Source organism: Ammodytes marinus, assembly GCF_949987685.1.
Source record: "Ammodytes marinus genome assembly, chromosome: 3".
Classification (NCBI taxonomy): Eukaryota; Metazoa; Chordata; class Actinopteri; order Uranoscopiformes; family Ammodytidae; genus Ammodytes; species Ammodytes marinus.
Window position 1 is genome coordinate 24,975,064 of NC_137232.1, and position 23,440 is coordinate 24,998,503.

Genomic DNA, 23,440 nt, shown 5'->3' on the forward strand with positions numbered 1-23,440 from the left:
TCCCGCAGCTTGTAAACGGCAGGAGAACTGTCCAGCCTTGTACTACAGTGTATTTTGGAGTACTCGATGTCCTTGTATTTTTAGGAAAATCTGCTTTGTCAAATGACATCGTAAACATGCTTGACGTGTTATTGGAAGAAGAGCAGATCAAGTTCAGGCTTGTCGGTCGGTAGCGTGCGTGGTATTAACAGCGCAGGCACTCTAAACTTTACACCAGCACTTTGTTTTCACTTTTATACCTTGCTGTCATGTCGCGCTGACGAGCCCCTGTCGGTTTCGAACGCTGACAGGGCATGTGAAGTAGAGAGCTGCTGCTGACGGGACTCAAGACATGGAGGGAACTGAAGAGCACACAGAAACCAAACACAGGGAGGAGGACTGCTTACATAGGACGTTTTCTGCTCTGACCGTGGACGATGTGTACGAAATAGCCAAACGGATCGGCACCGAGGTGGAGAAACTCATCGACGGCTGCGGCAAAGAGAGTGTAGTGGGTCTCGTGCCGAACATAGTGAAAGTGCTCGAACTGCTGGAGAGCTTCGCCTCGAGGAACCATGCTCACAAGCAGAAGGAAGAGGAACTGCTCAAGACCTTCGAGACGATACAGTTGCAGCAGCAGAAGAAACGGGTGGTGGCGAGGGACGCCGCCGAGGAGGGCAGAGATAAAAATGAAATACGGGTGAGCGACATAATCCTCCCAGCATTTCGTAAACAATAGACGGCGCCATGCCTGTGTTTGTGTGTTACAACGTTACCAGTGTTTGTTTCGTGACAAAGTCGATAACTAGTATAGTTCACACAGGCAGGCCAGCCAGAGGAGAATAGCAACAACAATATACTATTACATACTATTATGGCCGACACACATGTAGCGTGTTCATTTCGTACGCTACGCTGTATTCATCTTTAGGCAGTATGCGCCGCGACATTATCCGACATAAACTGTAGCCTACTACAGGTCTACCTTGCGGTGTCACGGGTGTCACTCATCGTTGCTGTCGGTTAAATTTGATATCAATCCGCCAAAGTTTTAAGCAGAAATACCTGCCCTGCCCTGCCACAGTCGGTCGTCAAGGTAACCATGCCTTGACGGTTAGTTTTTTTTTATCGCCTGTCCAACGGTCAACCATGGTGGCGTGGCTGGCAGTTATTTGTTTGCATAAGAACTCTGTTATTAACGGTGTATAGGTTAATTGAGTGTAACATGTGATACACATAGCCAGCCTTCTAAGCTATGTTATAAACCATAAGTAGCAGCACAGTAGCATGCAGTCAAGAGGAAGTCATAGCAGTAGCCTATATTTCAAGTCAAAGCAGACCACTCTTTCTTCAATAAAGAACAATCAATGTGGATGTAGGCCTATAGCCTACAACTTTCACCAGTGATTGAAAAAACAAACAAAAAACATTACAGCACCAAGAGAAGTCCACAGTGCAGGTTTAGTGGGTTGGTAACAATATGGTTTGTGTAAATTTGGTTAACAGATAGGCTACTTGGAAATGGAAATATGCACTCTAAATCATGACAGCCTATCAGGGTTAGGCATGAGACAATCTGAAAATGTTATGTCATCGCTAGGGTTAGGGCCTATATTATCTCAATAATCATCTAAATATTCTTGAAATTCTTAAAATGGCCATAGACATCTTGGAATCACCATAGACATCTTGGAATCACCTTTAATTAAAAAAATAAAAAAGTATTTCCATAGCATCATATTGTGTTTTTCATTGCCACAGAAAAATCTAATCCTATTGTCCCATTCCGAATCCTAATTATGGGTTAATAACGCCCTGCTCAATTTTGCCCGGGCCTCCAATCTGGGCATGTTTGTGTGTTCCAAATAGACATGTAAAACCTCATTCTACAATATAAACAAACACATAGGCTACAGGTGTCAAATAAAGCTGACTATTTTCTCTCTTGAGTAGTAATGGATGTGTCACAAAATAATGAAAGCTAGTCAAATGCCAGTGCTCCCAATCGGCAAACATGTAGCCTAGTGCATTGCTGCTTGAATACTCTCCGTTGTTTAGCTCTGGACATGATGCATTCAGCTCACGCTACAGTGTTATAAAGTTCGAATTTAATTCAGTTTGAAAAGGAAGTTGGTAGTGTACTTCCACTGCAGGAGTCTGCCATTGTACTGTGTGTTTACAGGAACTAGATTCTTGTGGTACTGTGACAACCAATCACTTACATTGTTTTGTAAAGGTAAAGCAACACATTTTTAACTGCTTTTTCTGCTGTTTAACCAACATTGTTGCCACTTACCTGTCATGAGATCGCTTATGGTAGGCCTACAGCTTAGATGTAGCTGTAAGCATATCTAACCATATAAACTACGATCTATAGGGCACTGTAGAGAAGACAGCGTTTTATAATCATTGTTGAAAGAGTAAATTAAAAAAACATAGACAGCAAAACATCAGTAATGACACACCCTCTTGTTGAAGCCAAATTCCTTTAGGCCTAACAGAATTTTAACAGCAACTAGGGACAGTTACATCAGCTTTTGTTATTTTTTCTGAAAGGCATACTATGCTGTCTCTGAGCTGATAATGGTTTTCACAATGTTTTTTTTCTTCTCTGGAGCAGGAGCTGCAGCAGAAGGAGCAGCAGTGGAGTAAGAGGTGTGAGGAGCTGCAGGTCCAGGTGCAGCAGCTGCAGGAAGACAGGGAGGAGCTGCAGAGCAGGCTGAAGGGCAGCCATGAACATGGAGGTACAGTATATATTTGTAAGGCTTAATTTGAAATATGCTGTGGGTTTATGAAAGTCCTTTGTTAATTCGAAAAGCAGTACTTGACAATTCTAAACAGCAATAAAATATTACTTAAAATAACATGGTATCAATGAATGTAGACGAAAGGGAAACCAGGCTTATCTCATGGCCAATCTTCAGGGCAGTCAATTTGGTTTGACTGCCCTGATGATCCCTGAAACCCCCATAATAGTTATCCAGGGTTGCGTGAACTATTCTCTATTTTTTTTTGGCATTTTTAATGCTTTATTTATAGTGCAGGGAGGCAGAGAAAGATTGAATGGGACAGAGAGGGGAATGACATGCAGAGAACACGGGTCGGATTCGAACCGGGTCTGCTGCGAAGAGGACTGAGCCTCATGGGGGATGCTCTAACCAATACACCACAAGTGCAAAGGAAATCAACCCAGTTGGCCATTTGCTTATGTAGTTTTCCTAATCCACTCCAAGAATGCAAAAACTTGTATCAGTACTCCATGAAAATGCTTTGCAACATGTATTGCATGTATTCAAAGCAGTGGATAAACAGTCACATGCTCAAGGCTGAAAGCGGTCATACCGGTCTTTAATTATTTTTGAAGCAACAGAAATTCCTACAGGTAGGAGAAGACTCGGATGAGGGATGTCCTTACCTTGCAAACATAACTACGATGCACTGAGAAAAAAGACTTGTGATTGTGATTTGTTTATTATTTCCGTTGACTTAGTAAAACAGAATATATTCGCTTGATACGGATGAATTTCAGCATGTAGAAAACTTACCAGTCATATCAGCAAGAAGATAGAGTCGCTTTGCTGACTCCTGTTTTCTTGTTCTGACAGGAAAAAAGTCATAACTCAGTATGTCCAAAGGCTCAGTTTATCCAAATAAAGAAAAAAAATAAAGAATCTTGCCATGAATGCGTTTAGCTGTGCAATAGTTGTTTTCTTTTTGCCCAAGTTCTTGAGATGTCCACATCAGAGATTTTTTCTTCCACTCCGCAATACAATAACCCATATGTATTAAATATACCCGAGAAACTCGACAATAACACCCTGTGTGTGTGTGTGTGTGTGTGTGTGTGTGTGTGTGTGTGTGTGTGTGTGTGTCTGCAGACCGTGTCCAGCGGCAGGAGCGAGAGGTTATGCTGAAGCTGAAGGGGGTTGTGGACAAGCAGAGAGATGAGCTGAGGGCTAAGGTCCAGGAGATAACCACCATCTCAAAGGAGGTGGAGGCGGTAAGGAGACAGAAATACAACTGTGTGAACAAAGATTTTTTTTGTCATTGTTTGTGTACCGAGTTTCTAAGACGGACAGAAAAGCAGACGACTAACACGTAGACACACAAACAATATTAGAATATTTACGGTTGTGGCCATAAAGCTCAGTCTCCTCAAAAGCGTGTTGACGTTTCTCATTTTCATTGAAACAATAGCGTTTGTTGTATTCATTTGAGATAAGATAATATGTTTTGAAGACAGAAGTGTTAGGGGATTATCCATGTAGTTACTGGTTGAGGATTACGCTGCACTTAACACAAGTCTGGGCAGAGTTTTCACCTCCCACACACAACTGATGTGGCCGTTTGTTTTTGTGTGTGGGTGTGTGTTTGCGTGTGTCTGAGTGCATATCGGGTACAACACATGATTTAAATAGTTGCCATAACTGGGTGTGTATTTGCTAATGCTTAACAGTCAGTTGACCTGAGTGAAATACTGAAAAAAACAACTCTTGGTCAATTTAGCTAGTTTCTATTTTTTGCTTGCATAGATGCCTTGAATTTTTTAATCCTCAAAATGAATGCAACCCTTGTGTTGACATGGTGTGGTTTCATTCCTTCCCCTTTCCTTCCCCCAGACTTTTGGTCCAAATCCCATGCTCGGAGACATTTTCAGCCCACTCTCAAATACAGATAGACTAGTCTTTTGGGTTTAGCCCTGGCCTGTTGGTTTTAGATTGAATGATTACGTATTGATATTAATATGTATCTGTGTGTGTGTTTCATGCAGCTCCAGGAGCAGTTGGACCGCTTCATGAAGATGAATGGGGAGCTGCTGCACAAGCAGAATGTGCTTCAGGCCCAGCTGAAGAGCACCGTGGAGAGGAAGGCCGACATGGAGGCCGACCTGAAGGAGAAAAGCAAAGAGATTGAAAATCTCCAAACACAGCTGGACACAACCAACCGCAACATCCCCGTATGCATGCCTCTTATACTGGATGGATTTTATACACTTTGTTTATGTTGTCGCCTACATTTCAAGTCCATAAAAAGTATCCTAGTATACTTGTCAAATGTACACTTTAAAATGTATTTACAGTGTTAAAAACATTGTATTTTGAAGAATAACTGTAGTCATTATGGCTTGATGACTCTCTTTCCTTCCATCAGTCCAGTCCAAGCCAAACAGCTGTGTCAACGGTGAAGTCGACGGTTGACAAGAAGGATCCTGATCTGCCGTGCTTCACCAAAAAGGAGGTGCGTGACATCATTTTCGAGAGGAACGAGCTCAAAACCAACCTCTTCCTGGTGCAGGAGGAGCTCAATTACTACCAAAGGTACATTTACAGTGTGTGTGTGTGTGTGTGTGTACTAGACCCATCTTCTGTGGACACATTTCAGTTTTGAAGTTGCTCATTTTAGTGAAATTGAGGTCGGTTTAAATGCAGATGCATGTACTGTCAGGTAAGCGGGTGATATGGTAAAGAACTGTTCCTAAATTAAAATGATTGTGTATTGCTGCAGGGAGATCCTGAATGAGGAGAGGTGCCCAGGTTTCCTGTTGGAAGCCGTTCGCTCCGCCATCAAACAAAAGAGAAAGCTCATTAAGGCGAAGATGCTCGGGATTCCTGTGAAGGAGTGCAGCAGCAGGTCTCTCTTACACAAACAACACACATTCATCATATTGAGAAAATAATTGGGCCTGTGTAGAAATAAGTTCAGAGGAGTTTCATTGTTTTCTCCTGTCGTGCCAGTGACGAGGAGGAGAGGAGTTCTCTGTTGGGACAGACGGAAGTAGATGGTACAGAAGAAGTTGATTGCACGGACAAACCAGCTGAGTCACGCATTCGAAATCTGTGAGTACCACCTACAATGCATGATGCCTTATAAGACTCATGTTCTTGTTTTTACCCTTAAATTAAGTCTGTCTGGGTGGGTGCTTGTGGTGTAGTGGTTAAAGCGTCCCCCATGAGGCTCAGTCATCGCAACAGACCCGGTTAAAATCCGAGCCATGGTCAGTTCTCTGCATGTCATTCCCCTCTATGCCCCATTTGATCTCTGTCTCTCTGCACTATAAATAAAGCATTAAAAAAATGCCCAAAAAACAAAAACAAAAAAGTGCGTCTTCCTAGAAATGTGCGTATGTTGAGAAAAAGACGTTTCAAATAATTAAGAACAGAGACTTGGAATGACCCGATCTAATTAAATCGTACTGCACTTTCCCATGGACTTTGGGAAAGTAATTTTGAATCTGTGTGGTAAAGCCTCTTGACTGGAAGCTTGATTAAGTGAAAAATGTGTTTGACGACTCTTTGTCTGGACTGAAAATCCAGCTGGGTGAAGATGGGTTTTGGTCTGTTTGTTTCCTGTTTTACATTTAGCATTGCCACTGACTTCTGCCACAGGTGATCTAATATCAAATATCAAAAAAAGAAGGAAATAAAAAAGTATTTTTTCCAGTCCAGAATCTCCAAAAGGACTCAGAAAAACACAGTTGAAGGCATTCATGAGGAATGATCAAATACATTCTAACAACTGTAGAACTTTGCACTGTTACTCATGCAAAACAAGAGCAATAAAAAGGTCCAAAATCATTGCTAAATCAGAAACACAGCAAACATCATCTGCAAATTACAGCATTGGTTTCATCTCTCTCCCTCTGTGTGGACTGTCGCTGTCCTGATATCTGCCTCTATCCTGGACTATATTTAGCGATAATCCTCCCTGACAGCAGGCCTGCCTTCTTTCCTCTGTCTGCTGCAGCTTTGGCTTCTTGACGCGGTCGGGCAGCGGCCGGAGCCCCACCCACATGAGCAACTCCGCCTCCAGCTGGGAAATCCTGGGAGACTCAGAGCCCGCTGATGAGTCAGAGCAGCAACCATCATAACGAGCCCGGTACTGACTGCAGATTTCTCCCAGTTTGTCTCCATTTGGTGCCCCTTTCTTCCCTTAGTCACAACCTCTTCCTCAGCGTGGTGGAAAAGAGATGACGAGGACATTTGGATGCTTTGTTTATAACATAAAAGCACTATGCCAGTGATTTATTTCTCTTTTTGTTGATTTCCCCCTTGTCCCCATGTTTTTCACCAGAAGTGCATGTAGTATATACTAATTCTACAGTACATATGGCACAGTGTACCACAGTATTAAGAGGGATACTTTTAAACTTTTCCTTTTGAATGATCCAAGTGTTAATGTAACAATCATGTTATTCTTCGTTGTTAAGACATTTTTATTGTTTATCAGTTTTGAAAAATGTAGATATTTATATAGATGCTCAGACAGTTTTAGCAAAAACCAAAGAAATTACAAAGGTATATGTATTCTGAAATGAAACTCTTCTTCCTGGAAAACAGTGTATTAAGTTGACTTCCGTTCCACTAGAGGGTAGTAGTTCCTTTTATAACTAACTCAAGATTTGACACAATTGATCATGAAACATCTATGTTCACTCATGGATTTTTCATTATTTGAAGCACTTTTATTCTCAAGTACAAAAAAAAGAAAGTTGCAGTTATATTACGACCCTCTTCCAACAGTGAGTGCATTTGAACCCTTTAAGCCTTAGTTTACCATTTGTTATGGTAAAAAATATATTTTCTTAAATTTCAGTCATTGCTCGGAGCCAAAGCTGTTTGCTTTGAGTGTATTTGATGGTGAGGCCATAAATGTGATCAAAATTTATGTGCGTGTACCAGATTGGTAACTTTACTTTGAAAGGAAACTAGGAGCTTCCTTGTGGAAATGAAAAGCATTTTTATCTTTTTAGTTCCCACAACATTTAGCTGATGAGATACCATAAGCTGACCACATACTCTCTCTAACTCCTCTGTTCCCTCTAAATGTCGGAGCATAGCGCTACCCAGACAACGACAGACCTGCAGTGTTGTTTTTGTTTAAAGACAATGTATGTATACCTTCCTATTAGATCATGTTTTCCTAAAGTATTGTCACAATTTATTTTTGTAAGTATGTTTTAAATGGAAACGTTTTGCTGCCGATAATAGATTTTAAAGATGTCTATTGCCATATATGAGTGAATTTTATTGAAGAAATGTGATCAGAAAATATGATTGAATATGTGGATTTTGTGTGATTTTGAGATTTTTCGAGATTCAATAAAATCCATCAAACAAAGAATTGTATTGAAAACCAAAATTATCTCAAATCTATTTCCTTCCCATTAATAGGAAAAGACACAACACTAGGTTGAAAAGTGATCAAGTGATAATCTTTGTTCTCACATTCAAGGCTTACAAGGAGGACTTAGGCGTTCTATATCATGTCCTGGAAGATTGTCAACAGAACAATTTCTGGGAAAAAGGTGAACATCAGGGGCACGTGTTTATGTTCGCATGTGCCGCCCCCCCCCCCCCCCACCAGTGTGTGCGGCGAGTTTTGTATGTTAGTGTTCGACCATCTTTAAAAAGCTCTGTGTCTGGCTGAATAGAAGGAAGTGGCTCTGACTTCCCCAGGAAATGGGAAGAGGAAACCTGGGGGCTTTGACCTCTCTGGCTGCGCCTGGGCCACAAGACGACTCACGGGAGGGATAGAGAAGGAGGGAAGGGTGGAGGGCAGTCAGAAAAGAGTGATACTGCCTCGCATTGTGCTCCCCCTTGAGTGGAAGGAGGTCGAGCCGAGAGGAAAGAAAGGAGTCAGAAGCAGAGTGGACATAAAGAGGGGAGAAAAAAAAGAATTTGGTCCCTGGTTTTTGGTTTTGGACTTTGTGTGGACATGAAGCTTATCTTGGCTCTGAATGCTCTGCTCTGCTGCTCGTTGTCTTCATCGCAAACACTTGATCCCACTGGGAAGAACGTCTGCCACAACTTCAGGTACACTTCAACTTTACCTTCAGTCACACCTGTTAACTTTACTGTTTTGACATTGAAGTGATGGCAGCAGGAGCCAGTCGGTTAAGGAATCTTTTGACTGAAAGATTTTGACATCCCTGGAGGGAAAATCCTTTATAATATATCAGAACTATTCCTGTTATAAATTGTATTTTATTTTATCTTTCTTGCCTAAGCTTTAGATTTTTCAATCGGATTTGGGTATTTTCTGTACAGGGAACCCTCATACCCGGTCTGTTGCACTGGATGGCGTCAGGAAGGATTAGAGTGCACTATACGTGAGTTTAACCACTGTGACAGCAATCTGCAGGAATTATACTTTTGCTGCTATGTATTTGCTTTGTTTTCACGATTTCTCATTCACTGGTATGTTTTGTGTGTGTGAGAAGCTGTGTGTGAGGGAAAGCAGGCCTGCCAGAAGGACGAGATCTGTATGTATCCTGGAGTGTGTAGCTGTCTACCTGGCTACTACGGAGCTCACTGTAAAACACGTAAGTTACAACATGGGCCTACAGCAGGAGCAGTTTAGTGGCAGCCGATGATTGCCAGGATTTAAAATACACTAAATATTTCAGATTCATATTGTAAAAGTGACAATTTAGCATCACTCAAAATGATAATAAGCTATCTATACCTGTAAAATGACTTGAGTCACTGTTGTAAAGTGGTGGAAGAAGTATTCAGATCTTAAACCTTACCTACACATCTGATTTGTGATATGGGGACTCTTGGGTTTTGGGGAGCAGAGGTTTAATCTTGCTTGTTAAAAAATAATTTAAAAAATCTGCAACTTTTTGGCAGATGCTGATTATTCTGAGCTATAATCGGCCGATTAGATCGTCTGACCGATTAATCGTTCCGGCTCTAGTAACTAGCTACTGTGTCATATGTATTCCCTGTGTTGGTTTGTGTGTTTGTTGCCAGGCTGCCCTCCTGAGTTCTGGGCTTCAGACTGTCGGCAGGTGTGTCAGTGCCATCCACACGGCCGCTGCGACCCCGTCACTGGCGAGTGCACCTGCAACTCCAACCGCTGGGGTCCGCTCTGCCAGTACGCCTGCAAGTGTGCCCGGCACGGCCGCTGCAATTCCGTCTACGGTAACTGCACCTGCGATGAGGGCTGGTGGTCGTCCACATGCTCCAAGCCTTGTCAGTGCGCCAACGGGGGATCCGCAGGCCCCGGCTGCGACCAGGCAACGGGCCGCTGTCAGTGCCACAGGGGCCACTGGGGGCTCAAGTGTCCCCTATCTTGCAACTGCTACCTGTCAGAGTGTAATCAGCGCACCGGCGTGTGTGAGTGTGTGGCAGGCTGGTGGGGACCCAGCTGCGACCGGCGATGCAACTGTGACCTCACACACAGCAACTGCGACGCGGCCAACGGTGAATGCCTATGCCACCCGGGGTACAATGGTGTCTTCTGCAACCAGCCCTGTGAGGCCGGCAAGTATGGCAGAGGCTGTAAAATGAGGTTGGTATAACATAGGATTTTTTTTGTTTGTTTGTTTAAATACCCGTGTGCAACTGTAAACTATTTCCCATCTCTCTGTAAATGGAATGGTCTGATTGTCTGTCTTGTCTCCTGTCCTTAGCCGTGGTTTCTGTAGAGACAAACAGATCTGCTCCGACAATGACGGCGCGTGCGTTGCCTGTGAGCCCGGCTGGAACGGTACCCGATGTGACCGTCCGTGCCCGCCGGGTTACTATGGCGAAGGCTGCGGGGAGAAGTGTCCGCAGTGCAGAAACAATGAACCTTGTGACCCAAAAACTGGGAAATGTTGGAGCTGTGACCCGGGATGGACAGGGCCCAGGTGTGCATGCATGTTTGAGGCCTAAATGACCAAGCTGTACATAATATGTTTACATATTACAACCAACCATTTTACAAAGAACACCATCAGACAAGGTTTATGTCACTCTCAGATGGGAAACTAATGGGTGAAAATAGTTAGAAAATGAATGTTGGTTAATTTGATGCCCTTACTATTTTTGTCCTTGTTCACTTCTCCCTTCTTGCCAGGTGTGAGGTGGCCTGCTCTAACAGGACGTTTGGCGAAGCCTGCAGCATCCTGTGTAGCCCTTGTTTCCACGGTAACTGCCATCACGTGACAGGAAGATGTGTCTGTAATCCAGGCTTTCAGGGAGAGAGGTGAGCCGGCTGACAGAGCCACAAATGAAAGATATGGTTCTTTATGAAACTTTCACCAACAAGAGGAACTTTTTTTTGTCACCTTTTTGCTTTTAAAAGCCTGAAAATGAAGTGTCAGCAGATTGATGAGAGCCTTTTATTCTTGAGGTTGGCTGACCCTGGAGCATATGTGATTAATCTATGTGCACATGTTTAAATTAAGAAAAGCTTTAAAATATTCATACACAGTGTGAGGTTCTAACCACATTGTTAGCTAAACAAACCTAACTAAGCCAACCCAAAAACTTCTTGGCTGCTAATTGATACATACGTAATGCTATATTTATACTTTTTCACGTTTTTAACCATTTGCCTTTACACTGGAATTCACAATGCTGTTTTGTCAAATTAAAATAACCATACAGAAGTAATGCCGTGTGAGTATGGGCTGATTTGAAAAAATCTTACTTGTTGGCATTACAGCACCTAACTATTTTTTTTTTATCATATCAAACCCAAATTCAGCATAAATATGAAGGGGACTTCTTGAACCAAGATATTCATAAAAGCTAAGAAAATAAATGCTTTAGAAAATACAGTAGTTTATGTACTTAAATGTCGTCTCTCATTGGCGTATGTTTTCACTGTACACTGAAATAGAACATGACTCAGTTTTCATACACATGATTCATGGTTTGCTGTTGGGCGTGTTATGACGTGATTCTTTTTTCTTCCCCAGCTGTAACAGCAGCTGCCCTGCCCTGCAGTTCGGCCTCAACTGTTCCTCTGCCTGTAACTGTGGTGCGGGGGTCCAGTGCCACCAAGTCACTGGTGTCTGCCCATACAGTACGTCCGTATCCAACTATCCATTAATCCATCCATATACATCTGTGTTCGCTGATGATGATTTAGTGTGTGAACCTGAAGGAAACTACGTGTGTGTGTGTGTTTGTGTTTTAGGTGTCAACGGTTCTGTACTAGCAGGAGTGCTGGTTCCTTTGCTCCTGTTGCTCCTCGCTGTGCTCTGCTGCTGTTTGTGTTGTGGAGGAGCTCCTGTTGATGGGAAAGACAGGTCTGTACCTCCCCTCCCACACGCAACATGATTTCAACTACACCAAACTGTGTGAGCCTCAAACACCACTGGATTACCTTCAACTGGATTTGAGGCAGATTTTCTTTTAAATAATTTTTTATTTGTGAAATTAAATGGCTTTTACTTTGCTTTTACACAGAATCTGGAAGTATTAACTGTAGCCTACTATCTTACAATAATTATTTTGCTACTTTTTGTGGTATCTGTGGTATTACCATATCACTTTGGGTGGTGGAAAGACATTCTGTACCAAGGATTTGAAGTAAAATTGTAAAACTGTACAATCAACATATTTTCAAATATAGCTCAGCGTCACAGTCTGACAGTACAAACCCTCTTTCTTCCAGGGCGACTGTGGCTGAAGGAGGCTGGTCAGTGCGCATGAAATATCACATCTACAGCGTCCTGGCAAACATCGGTGCTGCACTTCCCTGTATATCTAATTGGTCCTCCGGCCTGCCTCGTGTCACTGGTCAGTCCTGCAGCAAAGTATTTATTATATAACCCTGCATAATATAGTGATACATTGTAATTTGTTCAGATTGTGTAGAATTTAAACTCTTCATTTATTTCTCAGTGACACTGTGCTTAATGTTGAACTAGGTTAGAAATATTAGAGCCGTTCTATTGAATAACTTGCTGAAAGGCAGAAAGATGTAAATGTTAAAGTTAAGTCACATTGATCGTATAGTTTCTCTGTCTCCATTTTTCAGTAGCTCACCTCAGTTTGATTATTTCCATATATTTATTAGGGGTGGGAAAAATAATCGATTTTCCGATTAATCACGATTCTCTCTCGAACGATTCCGAATCGATTCATAAAAGTTAATAATCGATTTATAAAAAAAATAAAAAAATTAAAATGTTTTTTTTTTTTTTTACTAGTATTTAATATTAGTATTTCCTGCGCCACTGTGCATGCACACCACACAAGTGCGAGTTGTTAAAAGTGGCGACAAAAGGGCAGAGTAGCAAACCCATATGACCTGCACTGGCTTTGTGTCTGTTTACGTTTTTGTATGAGAGCTGAATTCCAAGCCATAATTTTTTGCACAATGTGTTGAAATGACATAGAAAATAATAGAATAGAAATCCTATAGAAACATGATTCACCAGAGTAGAAAGAAAATTAAACTGAATCGGTTTAGTTTTTACATACTTCCATATTGTGTTGAAAGCTGCATTGATTATTGCACTGTTCATAGAAAGTCATATTTGTGACAAGAAAAGCTTTTTCTCTAATACAATATTAGAGAAGGTAATTCATCTGTTGATTGTATTTAATGATCATCACAAAAGTAGGAAGTGATTAGCAAACTCTGAGTAGCAACCTCAGATGTGTATATAAATATATTTTAGAAAATCACACATAGGTATGTACGTAAAAAAAAAATTGCATCGAGATGCATTGAGAATCGATTTTGAATTGAATCGTTGACCTCGGAATCGGAATCGAATCGTGAGGTGCCAAGAGATTCCCACCCCTAATATTTATACTTGAGAGAACATTGAAGGGGGACCCCCATTTACAATGACTTTGAGTCAAACAAATGCAAAGCAAGAACATCAATACAAACACAGTATACAAGCTGATAAAGAGTAGCCTCCATTGAAGCCCATTAACTATGTCGGAAAATTCGGAGTTGCCAATCAAATCGTTCTATCTGATATGGGCGGGCCAGAGCCCTATGTATGGGGCTCTGGGGCGGACCTAACCGGATGACGACAGTGCTGGGCATGCGCCGCCGAAGCCGTGATGGTAAACAACCAAGATTGCTGCGGATACGTTGTTTGAGTTTGAAACGGCTTTGGCCTCAACACTTAACGATTTGGAAGACGGCACTCAAATCTTTCATTAGCAAGAAAAAGGAATTTTCTGTTGCCGACCGACCACGGCAAAAGTTTAATTTACCAGTTAACCCCACTGTTCGCTAAACGAACGGGGCTTAATATGCCTTGTTCATTGCTCTGATTGGTCATAGTGCTGCTATCCAATTGCGTGCAGTGGTATTTGAAATGAACGTGTAGGTGCCGCCCCTTGAGTTGGGAAGGTCTATTGATCGTGGCCAGACCCTATATCGTTCTAGATGTGGTGGGTATGGATTTCCAAGCTAGATAAAGAGCCAAAACCATTGTAACATTTGGAAAGCTTCTTGGGAGGAAAATTAAATATATAAAAGTGATAAAAATATGTTTTTGTCATTCAAAAAGTGCAAGCCAATGTAGCAGAACTCACTTTTTGATATCGAACAGTTTTACATCAAATTAGATATATAACAAGTTAAAAATGAATAATAATGTATCATTACTAATGGAAAATAAGTACCGTACAATTAAATTAAACGTCTTTGAGATCTTCGGAAATTAAATGCGTCTCTGACCAGCTAAAAAAAAACCTCTATTTCATGTTACACAGTATCTCATCATGACCCAGAGCTAACGTTTAACCACAGCTTCATTGAGCCTCCTTCCTCTGGTTGGGTGACCGAGGGTTCGTCCTTCGACAGTGACGAGGAGGCGGGAGAGGCCCTCTACTGTGTCCCTCCTAGAGAAGGTAGGAACAGTGATACGCCAAACTTTCAGACTTCAAACTGCAGACTTCCCTTTTCCCAAACTTTTCTCTCTCTGTGTCAGACATTCCGGCAGTGGCGGGCGGCGAGTTCCACGAGATGAGCTCAAAATGTAACATGTTCTTGGACCCGTCCGGCTTCAGTAGTGAGGACATCACCTCGCCCTTCAACATCCCTCGCACCTCCAGCATCGCCAAGTCCAAGCGGCCGTCCGTCTCTTTTGCTGAAGGCACCCGCTTCAGCCCAAAGGAGAGGTGTGGTTCAGCTCAGGAGCCCGGCGCCCTCCCTGGAATCCCACGCACCAAACCCAAGTCCCCCTGGGGGGTTCTGATGCTGTCTGCCCTCCAAAATCAGGGAGGTGCAGCTAGAACTGGGGAGGAAGATGGAGCCGAGGGAGAAGAGAGGGAGGATGAAGTGGATGTGCAGGCGACAGACGACCAGGAATCAAGCTGTGACGTAGGGGAGCAGGTCCCCGGGACGTCAGGAAGAAGGCGGACTATGTCCAACACAGTCGCTCATAAAGGGACCCATCAGCCAACATCTGCCTCAGATGCTCAGTCGGGGCTCTCGCATAAGGTCACCACAGTGTATGTGACGGTGGGTAAGGCGGGTAGGCCTGTGTCGAAGATAGAGTCAAGCTCCGAAGGCCCCGTTCAGGCAATGCTGCGACGACTCGGCAGCCTCCAAAGAAGGGAGCAGGAGTCTGGCAGGCCCAAGGCTACTAAGGCCCCTGAAGGGATCACCAAACCACCCAGGAAGAAGCTGGGAGCGCGGGCCAGTGTGTGGGAGCAGGGGGGGCCGCCTGGAGGACAGGTGGACGTTTGCAAGCCAATCCGGAGGAAGCATGCTTCTGCTTCTCTCAACTCCCCTGACACAGCTGGTGCTAGTGACGCGCCACAGTCAGAGAGCGCCACTCCTAAAAGGCCACTGTCGTTCATTTTAATGAGTGTGCCAGAGTTGGCTTCAGCCGAGGGAGACACAAGAACTGAGAGCACCTACCTGACTGTGGGACCGGCAGGAGACGTTGCCAGCCTCACAGAGGTCATTGCCAATGAAGGTGCAGTGGTTAGTGTGGATGACGAACCCTGCTATGAAAATGTCATGATGAAAAGCTAATGTAGCAGCATGTCTGATACAAACCAAACAGCATATTTATTATTCTGCAGTTATGTTGCAGGCACAAAAGGGAAAAACTAAATGACCGGTATGTGATCTTCAGTTAACCCTGCTGGTGTCATTGGATACACAGTTATGTACAAGTACAGCTGACATAGTGACATCCTCAACTTGAAATCTTAACTGTTGGCGTAAGTTTAAAGGAATATAGATAAAACACATTCAATATATTTCAGTATGAAAGATTAATGACACAAAAGAAGCACAGCATAGCAGCTGTAGTGTTTGGGTCATTTATCAGAATAATGAAACTGGGGGAACACCAGTATTGGGACAACTGAGCGATAATTGTTTTTATTTGCACCAGTGATGTCAATGGTGTTGTATTATCTGTTTACAAACAAGTACTGTAATAACTGGACCTTTGTCTGCTTCTTGTCTCATAATGGATATACCGACATTAAGACTGGAGGTTTTTTATGGAAAAATATTTTGAACTTCTGGGTTGTACCAGGAAGACAAGCGCCACCAATGTCAATGAAAATCATTGTAGTAAATATTCATTCTGAATTGAAGCATAACAGATGAATTAAGCACAAGAGTAACATGACAGTCTGTTGCTGTACTGATGTTTTTTATTTGTAATGAAAAGAAAATACAAGAACAGACAGTCACAAATTGTGAATACGCAATTCAGTTTGACTCACTTTGAATCAGTACGGTGTGCACTCTGAGGATATCTGCCAAAAGCTGCTTAAGTTCAACAAAGTTGCTTAGTCAGTGATTTGTAGTATTGTATTCTCCCCCTCTTATAGTCAGTTGATGTCAGAAAACTTGAATTCTTAAGCAGGCTTTCACATCTGAGCCTGTCACTGCCCTCTGACACTTCCATAATGATGCGGACGGATAATACATCCATTATTGAAATAGGGGTTCATGATGTCATGATTGTTTTATATATTCATGTTCACTGTATATATATGTTCACATTTAATAATGAAAATAAACATGTTGACATTTGTAGATACATGATTTAGAAAACATCATTGTGCGATGCCATCTGGCTCGGTCTCTGGATCTGCAGTATGCAGTGGTGGAAGAAGTACTGATATGTATGTCAAACCTACTCTGTTACAAGTTAAAACTATCTTAATAACACTTAAGTAAAAACACAAAAGTATTACTATCAAAAGTAAAAGTACATACACTACTGATTTATTCACATAAACAGCATTTTAATATCCCAGGTAGTTGAGGTGGAGCCAATTTCAACTACTATATTCACAGTTGGTTAGTTCATTGTAATGATAACTTTTATTTTAAATACAGGTTACATGTTTTGTATGTACATATTGTATATGTAAAGTAACCAGTAACCATAGTTTAAAAAAAGTACAATATGTGGATTCCAGTGTAGAAGTATAAAGTACTATACAATGTTAGCCTATTTTCACTAGTGTTCATTAGTGTTTAATAAAGCAGGTCAGCTGATGTTGACTACATACTGCAGAGGAAAAAAATCAACCAGTTGAACTTTGTCCATTACGAGAAGTGTGTGGACTTTCATTGATCTCCAATATTTACTGAAGTTGATGAGCAGCTAGTCCTGTTTGTTGACACACTTCACTGCCTGTTTCGGTTAAAATGATGATCTGTTATAAAAAATTTCCAAAAGATCATGTTATTCTAAAAATACCTTAAATATTTATTTCTCTAGCCCGGTGCTGTCTGAACAGCCGAGCCAGTACTTGGCAATGGATCTGGGATATGGAGGCATTGCGGGGTCAACTCTCTTGCTCTTGAGGTCCACTCTGTAGTATTTATCTAAAGAAAACACAAAGACAGACATTTACTCATTTAGTTGTTTTCAATTTGTCCTCACAATCAACATCCTTTAAAAGGGTTGTTCAGTATTTTTTAAGTGGGGTTGTATGAAGTACTTATGCATAGTTAGTCTGTTACCTTATGGAAATGGCGATCAGCGGTCATTTTAACTAGTTTGGGGGAGACGGCGCTGTAGCAGAAGTCCTCTTTGAAATGTTGCAGAGGGGGCCAGCAGAATGTTTTTTTTATATAAATGCTTACCTAAAAAATAATATCTGTTAAATTGTACGCTACATTTTGTTTTTGTTTTCGTGGAGAAAAACTGTTTCTTGGCTGGTCCCCTCTGCAACGGTGCAATGCTGACTTCTGCTACAGCAACATCTCCCCCAAACTCCTTAAAATGACCGTTGCCAGTGCCGATCGCCATCTCCATCTCCACTCCAACTATGCATAAGCTCCTCATAAAATACTGAACTATCCCTTTAAAAAACTAATTTATAAACTCATCAGCTTCTTTGTCATGTGGACCAATTAACATCATGTGACACACTGTATAATATGCCCGCTGTGGCTAGACAGTAGACACAGCTAGGGATAGTTTGATGAAATTACTGAGATCCTGTTTGCCTTCTACATCGCTAATTCAGCTCACAGAGGGCCTCTTTCATCAGCCTGTTTGAAAGGTCAAACTGGACCAAACCGGCTCAAACCATCTCTATTGTTTTACTTCATTTATGTAATTTTCTAAACTGCATTGGTAATGAACCCCCCCCCCCCAGACAAACACACACAATCTGTTGAGTTACCTCCTTTGAAGAAGTAGACGCTCTGTATCGGTATAGGCAGACTCCTCTGCTGGACAATGTCCCAGTACGCCCTGTCACCTCTGGAGTCATAGTTGCCTCTGTTGTTCCCGCGGGAACCGTCCCTCCGCCTGTCCTGGTCCCAGTCTTGATCCCGACGCTGGTCCCAGTCTCGTCCGAGCCTCTCCATCTCCATATTCCTCTCTGCCAACCTCAGACCCATTTCCATCCCCCTTTCAGCAAACTCCTGGCCCATGTTCATGCCCATGGACCCCCAGTAGGGCGAGCGCTTCTGCCTCCCGCGACCCCACTGCTGTCCGTATTGCTGGCCCGACTGCTGGCCTTGTTGCTGGCCCCACTGCTGGCCTTGTTGCTGGCCCCAGGGCTGGCCTTGTTGCTGGCCCCAGGGCTGGTCACGCCGGTTGTCATTACGGCCTCTTGTCGCCGGCCTTAAGGGACTGACGTAGATTCTGCCGGCCATGGCAGCATCCACTGGAGACTTGAGGCCTTTCCAGTCCTTATCAATGAAGTGGTGTTTGTCGTGATGCTGAGGCACTAAGAGAAGATTAGGAAAACGTTAAAGCTGCACGAGTGACAACAACAACACCTGCCTCCACCCTCCAAACAAGCGATCCATGACATAACAACTCACTGTCGGAGAAGAGCTCGCTGAAGAAACGCTCGTAGTTGTTGGAGTAAACGTCAGTGTAGCGCCTGAACGGTGTGGACGGAGAGCTCGAAGACATGCTGATACACTCCTCGTGGGACGGCTGGTGCAAAAACTCGTACATGTGATACTGATCCGCTGGAGGGAATCAACAAGATGCCGCAAATTAAAATCTTTGACATTTAAGCAACTTTATGTGAGGTTAACCAAATATTCTGTGGAAATGTCTGCATGTGTTGTTGGTATCTGCCTGCACACCTTTGAAAAAGTAGACCCTCTCTTTCCCATTGTGACCAGGAGCAGGCAGAGCAAACGCAGCGTCGACGTGGTCAGGAATTTTGTCGAAACCAACGCTGATATCTCGAGGATAGTCGTCGTCCAGCACGCCGTTATCAAACCTCCAGTACCTGTTTCCCTAATGAGAGTTTTGAGACATTCAAGCACAAGACTGTAAACACAGCAGGAGGGTTCAATAAATACACATATATCAAACCCAGTGTCACCCACCTTGAAAATGTAAGTCTTCCCTTGACAGTTGACGCGGGTGAAAGCAGCATCAATAGGCCCGCTGATGCCCCACACGTCCTTTATGAGCTTAGGATAACCGGGAACCACCGACTTCTGGTCCAGTTCGAAAAAGTAATCCCCTGGAAAAAACAACACATATGTACATAAGCACCTTCCCACACAACAGAAATATATTATAGGCTACCTAAAGAAGGTAGACTTTTTTTCTCTTTATCATGTCAGATTTTAAAGTCAGGAGATTACATGAGGTAACTCACCTCTGAAGGCAAATATGGAGCCATTTTTTAGCTGCATGAAGGAATCAAAAGGCCTTGAACTGCAGACCTCTGCGTCTGGGTCAGGGTTTTCAGTGGTGGCTGCAGTGGTTGGGGGGGCGGTGGTTGTATTGACTGTTGGATCGGTCTCTGGTGCTTTAGTCGTGGCTTGGACCTTCTGCGGTGGTGGGACTGTCTGTGAGCCTGGTGTCATCCGTGGACCAGGAATCAGTCGAGGGGGTCTGGTCATTTCCAGTGTGATATCAGAGTGTTGCTGTTGTTGTCTGCGACCAAAGTCTGAGATGGGCTTTCGTGTGGGCTTCAGCAGACGACTGATTGAAGTAACAGATTCATCTTGTGCTGAAAGTTTGGGGGATGGAGTTGTACCTTCATCGTCGTCATCATCCTCCGCAAACACAAACGTGTCCCCACGAGCTGAGAAGGGGGGAGAAGGTGATATCAGTGAAATATTGTCCACACATACAGGTCCTTCTCATATAATTAGCATATTGTGATAAAGTTGATTATTTTCCATAATGTAATGATAATAATTGAACTTTCATATATTTTAGATTCATTGCACACCAACTGAAATATTTCAGATCTTTTGTTGTTTTAATACTGATGATTTTGGCATATAGCTCATGAAAACCCCAAATTCCTATCTCAAAAAATTAGCATATCATGAAAAGGTACTCTAAACGAGCTCTTAACCTAATCATCTGAATCAACTAATTAACTCTAAACACCTGCAAAAGATTCCTGAGGCTTTTAAAAACTCCCAGTCTGGTTCATTACTCAAAACCGCAATCATGGGTAAGACTGCCGACCTGACTGCTGTCCAGAAGGCCATCATTGACACCCTCAAGCAAGAGGGTAAGACACAGAAAGAAATTTCTGAGCGAATAGGCTGTTCCCAGAGTGCTGTATCAAGGCACCTCAGTGGGAAGTCTGTGGGAAGGAAAAAGTGTGGCAGAAAACGCTGCACAACCAGAAGAGGTGACCGGACCCTGAGGAGGATTGTGGAGAAGGGCCGATTCCAGACCTTGGGGGACCTGCGGAAGCAGTGGACTGAGTCTGGAGTAGAAAAATCCAGAGCCACCGTGCACAGGCGTGTGCAGGAAATGGGCTACAGGTGCCGCATTCCCCAGGTCAAGCCACTTTTGAAGCAGAAACAGCGGCAGAAGCGCCTGACCTGGGCTACAGAGAAGCAGCACTGGACTGTTGCTCAGTGGCCCAAAGTACTTTTTTCGGATGAAAGCAAATTTTGTATGTCATTCGGAAATCAAGGTGCCAGAGTCTGGAGGAAGACTGGGGAGAAGGAAATGCCAAAATGCCTGAAGTCCAGTGTCAAGTACCCACAGTCAGTGATGGTCTGGGGTGCCATGTCAGCTGCTGGTGTTGGTCCACTGTGTTTTATCAAAGGCAGGGTCAATGCAGCTAGCTATCAGGAGATTATGGAGCACTTCATGCTTCCATCTGCTGAAAAGCTTTATGGAGATGAAGATTTCATTTTTCAACAAGACCTGGCACCTGCTCACAGTGCCAAAACCACTGGTAAGTGGTTTACTGACCATGGTATTACTGTGCTCAATTGGCCTGCCAACTCTCCTGACCTGAACCCCATAGAGAATCTGTGGGATATTGTGAAGAGGAAGTTGAGAGACACCAGACCCAACACTGTGGATGAGCTTAAGGCCGCTATCGAAGCATCCTGGGCCTCCATAACACCTCAGCAGTGCCACAGGCTGATTGCCTCCATGCCACGCCACATTGAAGCAGTCATTTCTGCGAAAGGATTCCCGACCAAGTATTGAGTGCATAACTGAACATAATTATTTGAAGGTTGACTTTTTTGTATTAAAAACACTTTTCTTTTATTGGTCGGATGAAATATGCTAATTTTTTGAGATAGGGATTTTTGGTTTTTCTTTACTTTTTTGCCAAAATCATCAATATTAAAACAATAAAAGGCTTGAACTACTTCAGTTGTGTGTAATGAATCTAAAATATATGAAAGTCTAATGTTTATCAGTACATTACAGAAAATATTGAACTTTATCACAATATGCTAATTATATGAGAAGGACCTGTAATTTTGACCCAGGGCTGAGATCATTTCAAAGTAATGAGCAGAGAGGGTTTCTTACTTGTCATGCCGCAGAAGGCCTCAAAGTCAGTGCAGCAGCTCTTGTAATACTTGCACATTGAGTCACACTGGCAGCTCTTCTCAGAGTTGAAGCCATTCTCACAGCGACCCATACACGACTCTGAGGACAAGATGGAAGAATAAAAGAAAATCAATCGTCTATATTGTTTTATTGGATCTAAAAAAAATACTGCTTCTGTATTTTCTTTGCTCTCCTGACCATATATTTCCTCATTTGGATAATAACCTTACATTGGATTTGATTTGATTACAGCTCCCAGGCTTTGACAGCATGCCAATGGAAGTGACTCATGGGATACGTTGTTCTTTATCGACTGTAGTATTTTTTCATTAGCCTATAGCTAGCTCTGTTTATTTAATACCTGCTTATTATATCCTGTTTGTATTTATAGTTGTTCTTAGCACTGAAAAAACTAATCAATTTATTCATTGATAAACAGGTGACAACAATTTTAAAACTAGCAAAATTGTCTCCATGTCATTTCATCTCATGATGCAGATGTGTCACACATTTCTGGAAAAGTGACAAGCAAAAAAGCCAAACATTCACATGGTTCCCCCTTCATAAATGTGATAATTTGCTGGACTTAAGTTTGAGTGTTTTAATTGAAAGAGTTTTAATTTTGGACCACTGGTGAGACAGAGGAAGCAATATGAAGACATAGCCTTATGTTCAGGCCATTTTTCATTATTATCTGGCATTTTACTGACTAAACAATTGTTTAACTGTAAAACTTGAAATAGTATTTTGACAGCTGTCTTATTCGTACAAAACATCTATTTGTGTAGACAGGGATTCAAAAGTGCACACCTTTGATTGGACTAAAAGTTAAACAAATGACAAATGAAATCAATAGGCCTATGTTGTTCCTCGCTGTATCCAACACCTAGTAGCTGCTGATAGACCTAGTATATTTGACACTCAGATCCAAGTCTCACTTAAACATGTAGAAAACCAAACTGAAGGATAAACAAAAAACAACAAAATTCCTCCATTTGTTCACTAGACACATTCATAAACTTTTGACAACTGATTATTAATGTCAAACTTACCATCTGCAGCAAAAGCCTGAGCTAGCAGGGCGAGCAGCAGGACGGCCCAGAGCTTCATGTTGTCTGTGCTGTGTTGGAGGACAGAATGAGAAGGAAATGACGGGCCGTGTGCTCCCAATCATTGGAAACATGTGTCAGTCACCCTGCTTCCTTGTTTGCTTTTAACCCTATTTGCGAAACTCATTCTACTCGATCAAATAAACAGACACACAGCCAGGGAGATGTCAATAGAGAAGAAAGATTTAAGCAGACTATCTGGTGCACTCTGTTGACCCCTTTTTAATATTTCTACTGCAATTTATGAGTCATTTAGTGATCACACACTCGCTTTAAGGACAAGACTTAACCTGAATGTAGCTGGTGTCATTTGGAGGCCTCAGTGAGGACAGAATAGCAAAGTTCTGGCTTCTTTGCCACCTTATAAATCTTT

General features: G+C 42.6%; 3 protein-coding genes across 3 annotated transcripts; 2 read left to right on the forward strand and 1 right to left on the reverse strand.

Moving 5' to 3' along the window:
* Positions 1 to 123: 123 nt before the first annotated feature.
* rilp (Rab interacting lysosomal protein) lies at positions 124 to 8,112 on the forward strand. Its single transcript, XM_080053735.1, has 8 exons — positions 124 to 679; positions 2,600 to 2,723; positions 3,858 to 3,979; positions 4,751 to 4,936; positions 5,131 to 5,297; positions 5,485 to 5,610; positions 5,715 to 5,816; positions 6,724 to 8,112. Exons 1-8 carry the CDS (start codon positions 332 to 334, stop codon positions 6,845 to 6,847), a joined length of 1,299 nt encoding a protein of 432 aa, XP_079909861.1. The 5' UTR covers positions 124 to 331; the 3' UTR covers positions 6,848 to 8,112.
* Positions 8,113 to 8,658: 546 nt separating this feature from the next.
* On the forward strand, positions 8,659 to 15,711 carry scarf1 (scavenger receptor class F, member 1; the record flags this gene model as incomplete). The annotated part of the gene is made up of 11 exons (XM_080025153.1): positions 8,659 to 8,792; positions 9,027 to 9,088; positions 9,200 to 9,301; positions 9,735 to 10,275; positions 10,397 to 10,615; positions 10,825 to 10,953; positions 11,672 to 11,778; positions 11,893 to 12,004; positions 12,373 to 12,497; positions 14,442 to 14,579; positions 14,660 to 15,711. The coding sequence occupies exons 1-11, from the start codon at positions 8,695 to 8,697 to the stop codon at positions 15,709 to 15,711; spliced, it is 2,685 nt and encodes an 894-aa protein (XP_079881279.1). The 5' UTR covers positions 8,659 to 8,694.
* A 1,705-nt stretch (positions 15,712 to 17,416) lies between these two features.
* vtna (vitronectin a) lies at positions 17,417 to 23,077 on the reverse strand (the record flags this gene model as incomplete). The annotated part of the gene is made up of 8 exons (XM_080025154.1): positions 23,011 to 23,077; positions 21,938 to 22,057; positions 19,791 to 20,222; positions 19,513 to 19,652; positions 19,264 to 19,420; positions 18,991 to 19,143; positions 18,342 to 18,893; positions 17,417 to 17,535 (listed from the first exon to the last, which is right to left on the reverse strand). The coding sequence occupies exons 1-8, from the start codon at positions 23,066 to 23,068 to the stop codon at positions 17,417 to 17,419; spliced, it is 1,731 nt and encodes a 576-aa protein (XP_079881280.1). The 5' UTR covers positions 23,069 to 23,077.
* Between the last annotated feature and the right edge of the window lie 363 nt (positions 23,078 to 23,440).

What these genes read in the sequence shown, in the direction of transcription:
- rilp (XM_080053735.1), top strand. Translation starts at nt 332, where the DNA reads ATGGAGGGAACTGAAGAGCACACAGAAACCAAACACAGGGAGGAGGAC. An exon ending in GGGCAGCCATGAACATGGAG is followed by an intron (nt 2,724 to 3,857) that starts GTACAGTATATA and finishes GTGTGTCTGCAG; the next exon opens with ACCGTGTCCAGCGGCAGGAG. An exon ending in TCTCAAAGGAGGTGGAGGCG is followed by an intron (nt 3,980 to 4,750) that starts GTAAGGAGACAG and finishes TGTTTCATGCAG; the next exon opens with CTCCAGGAGCAGTTGGACCG.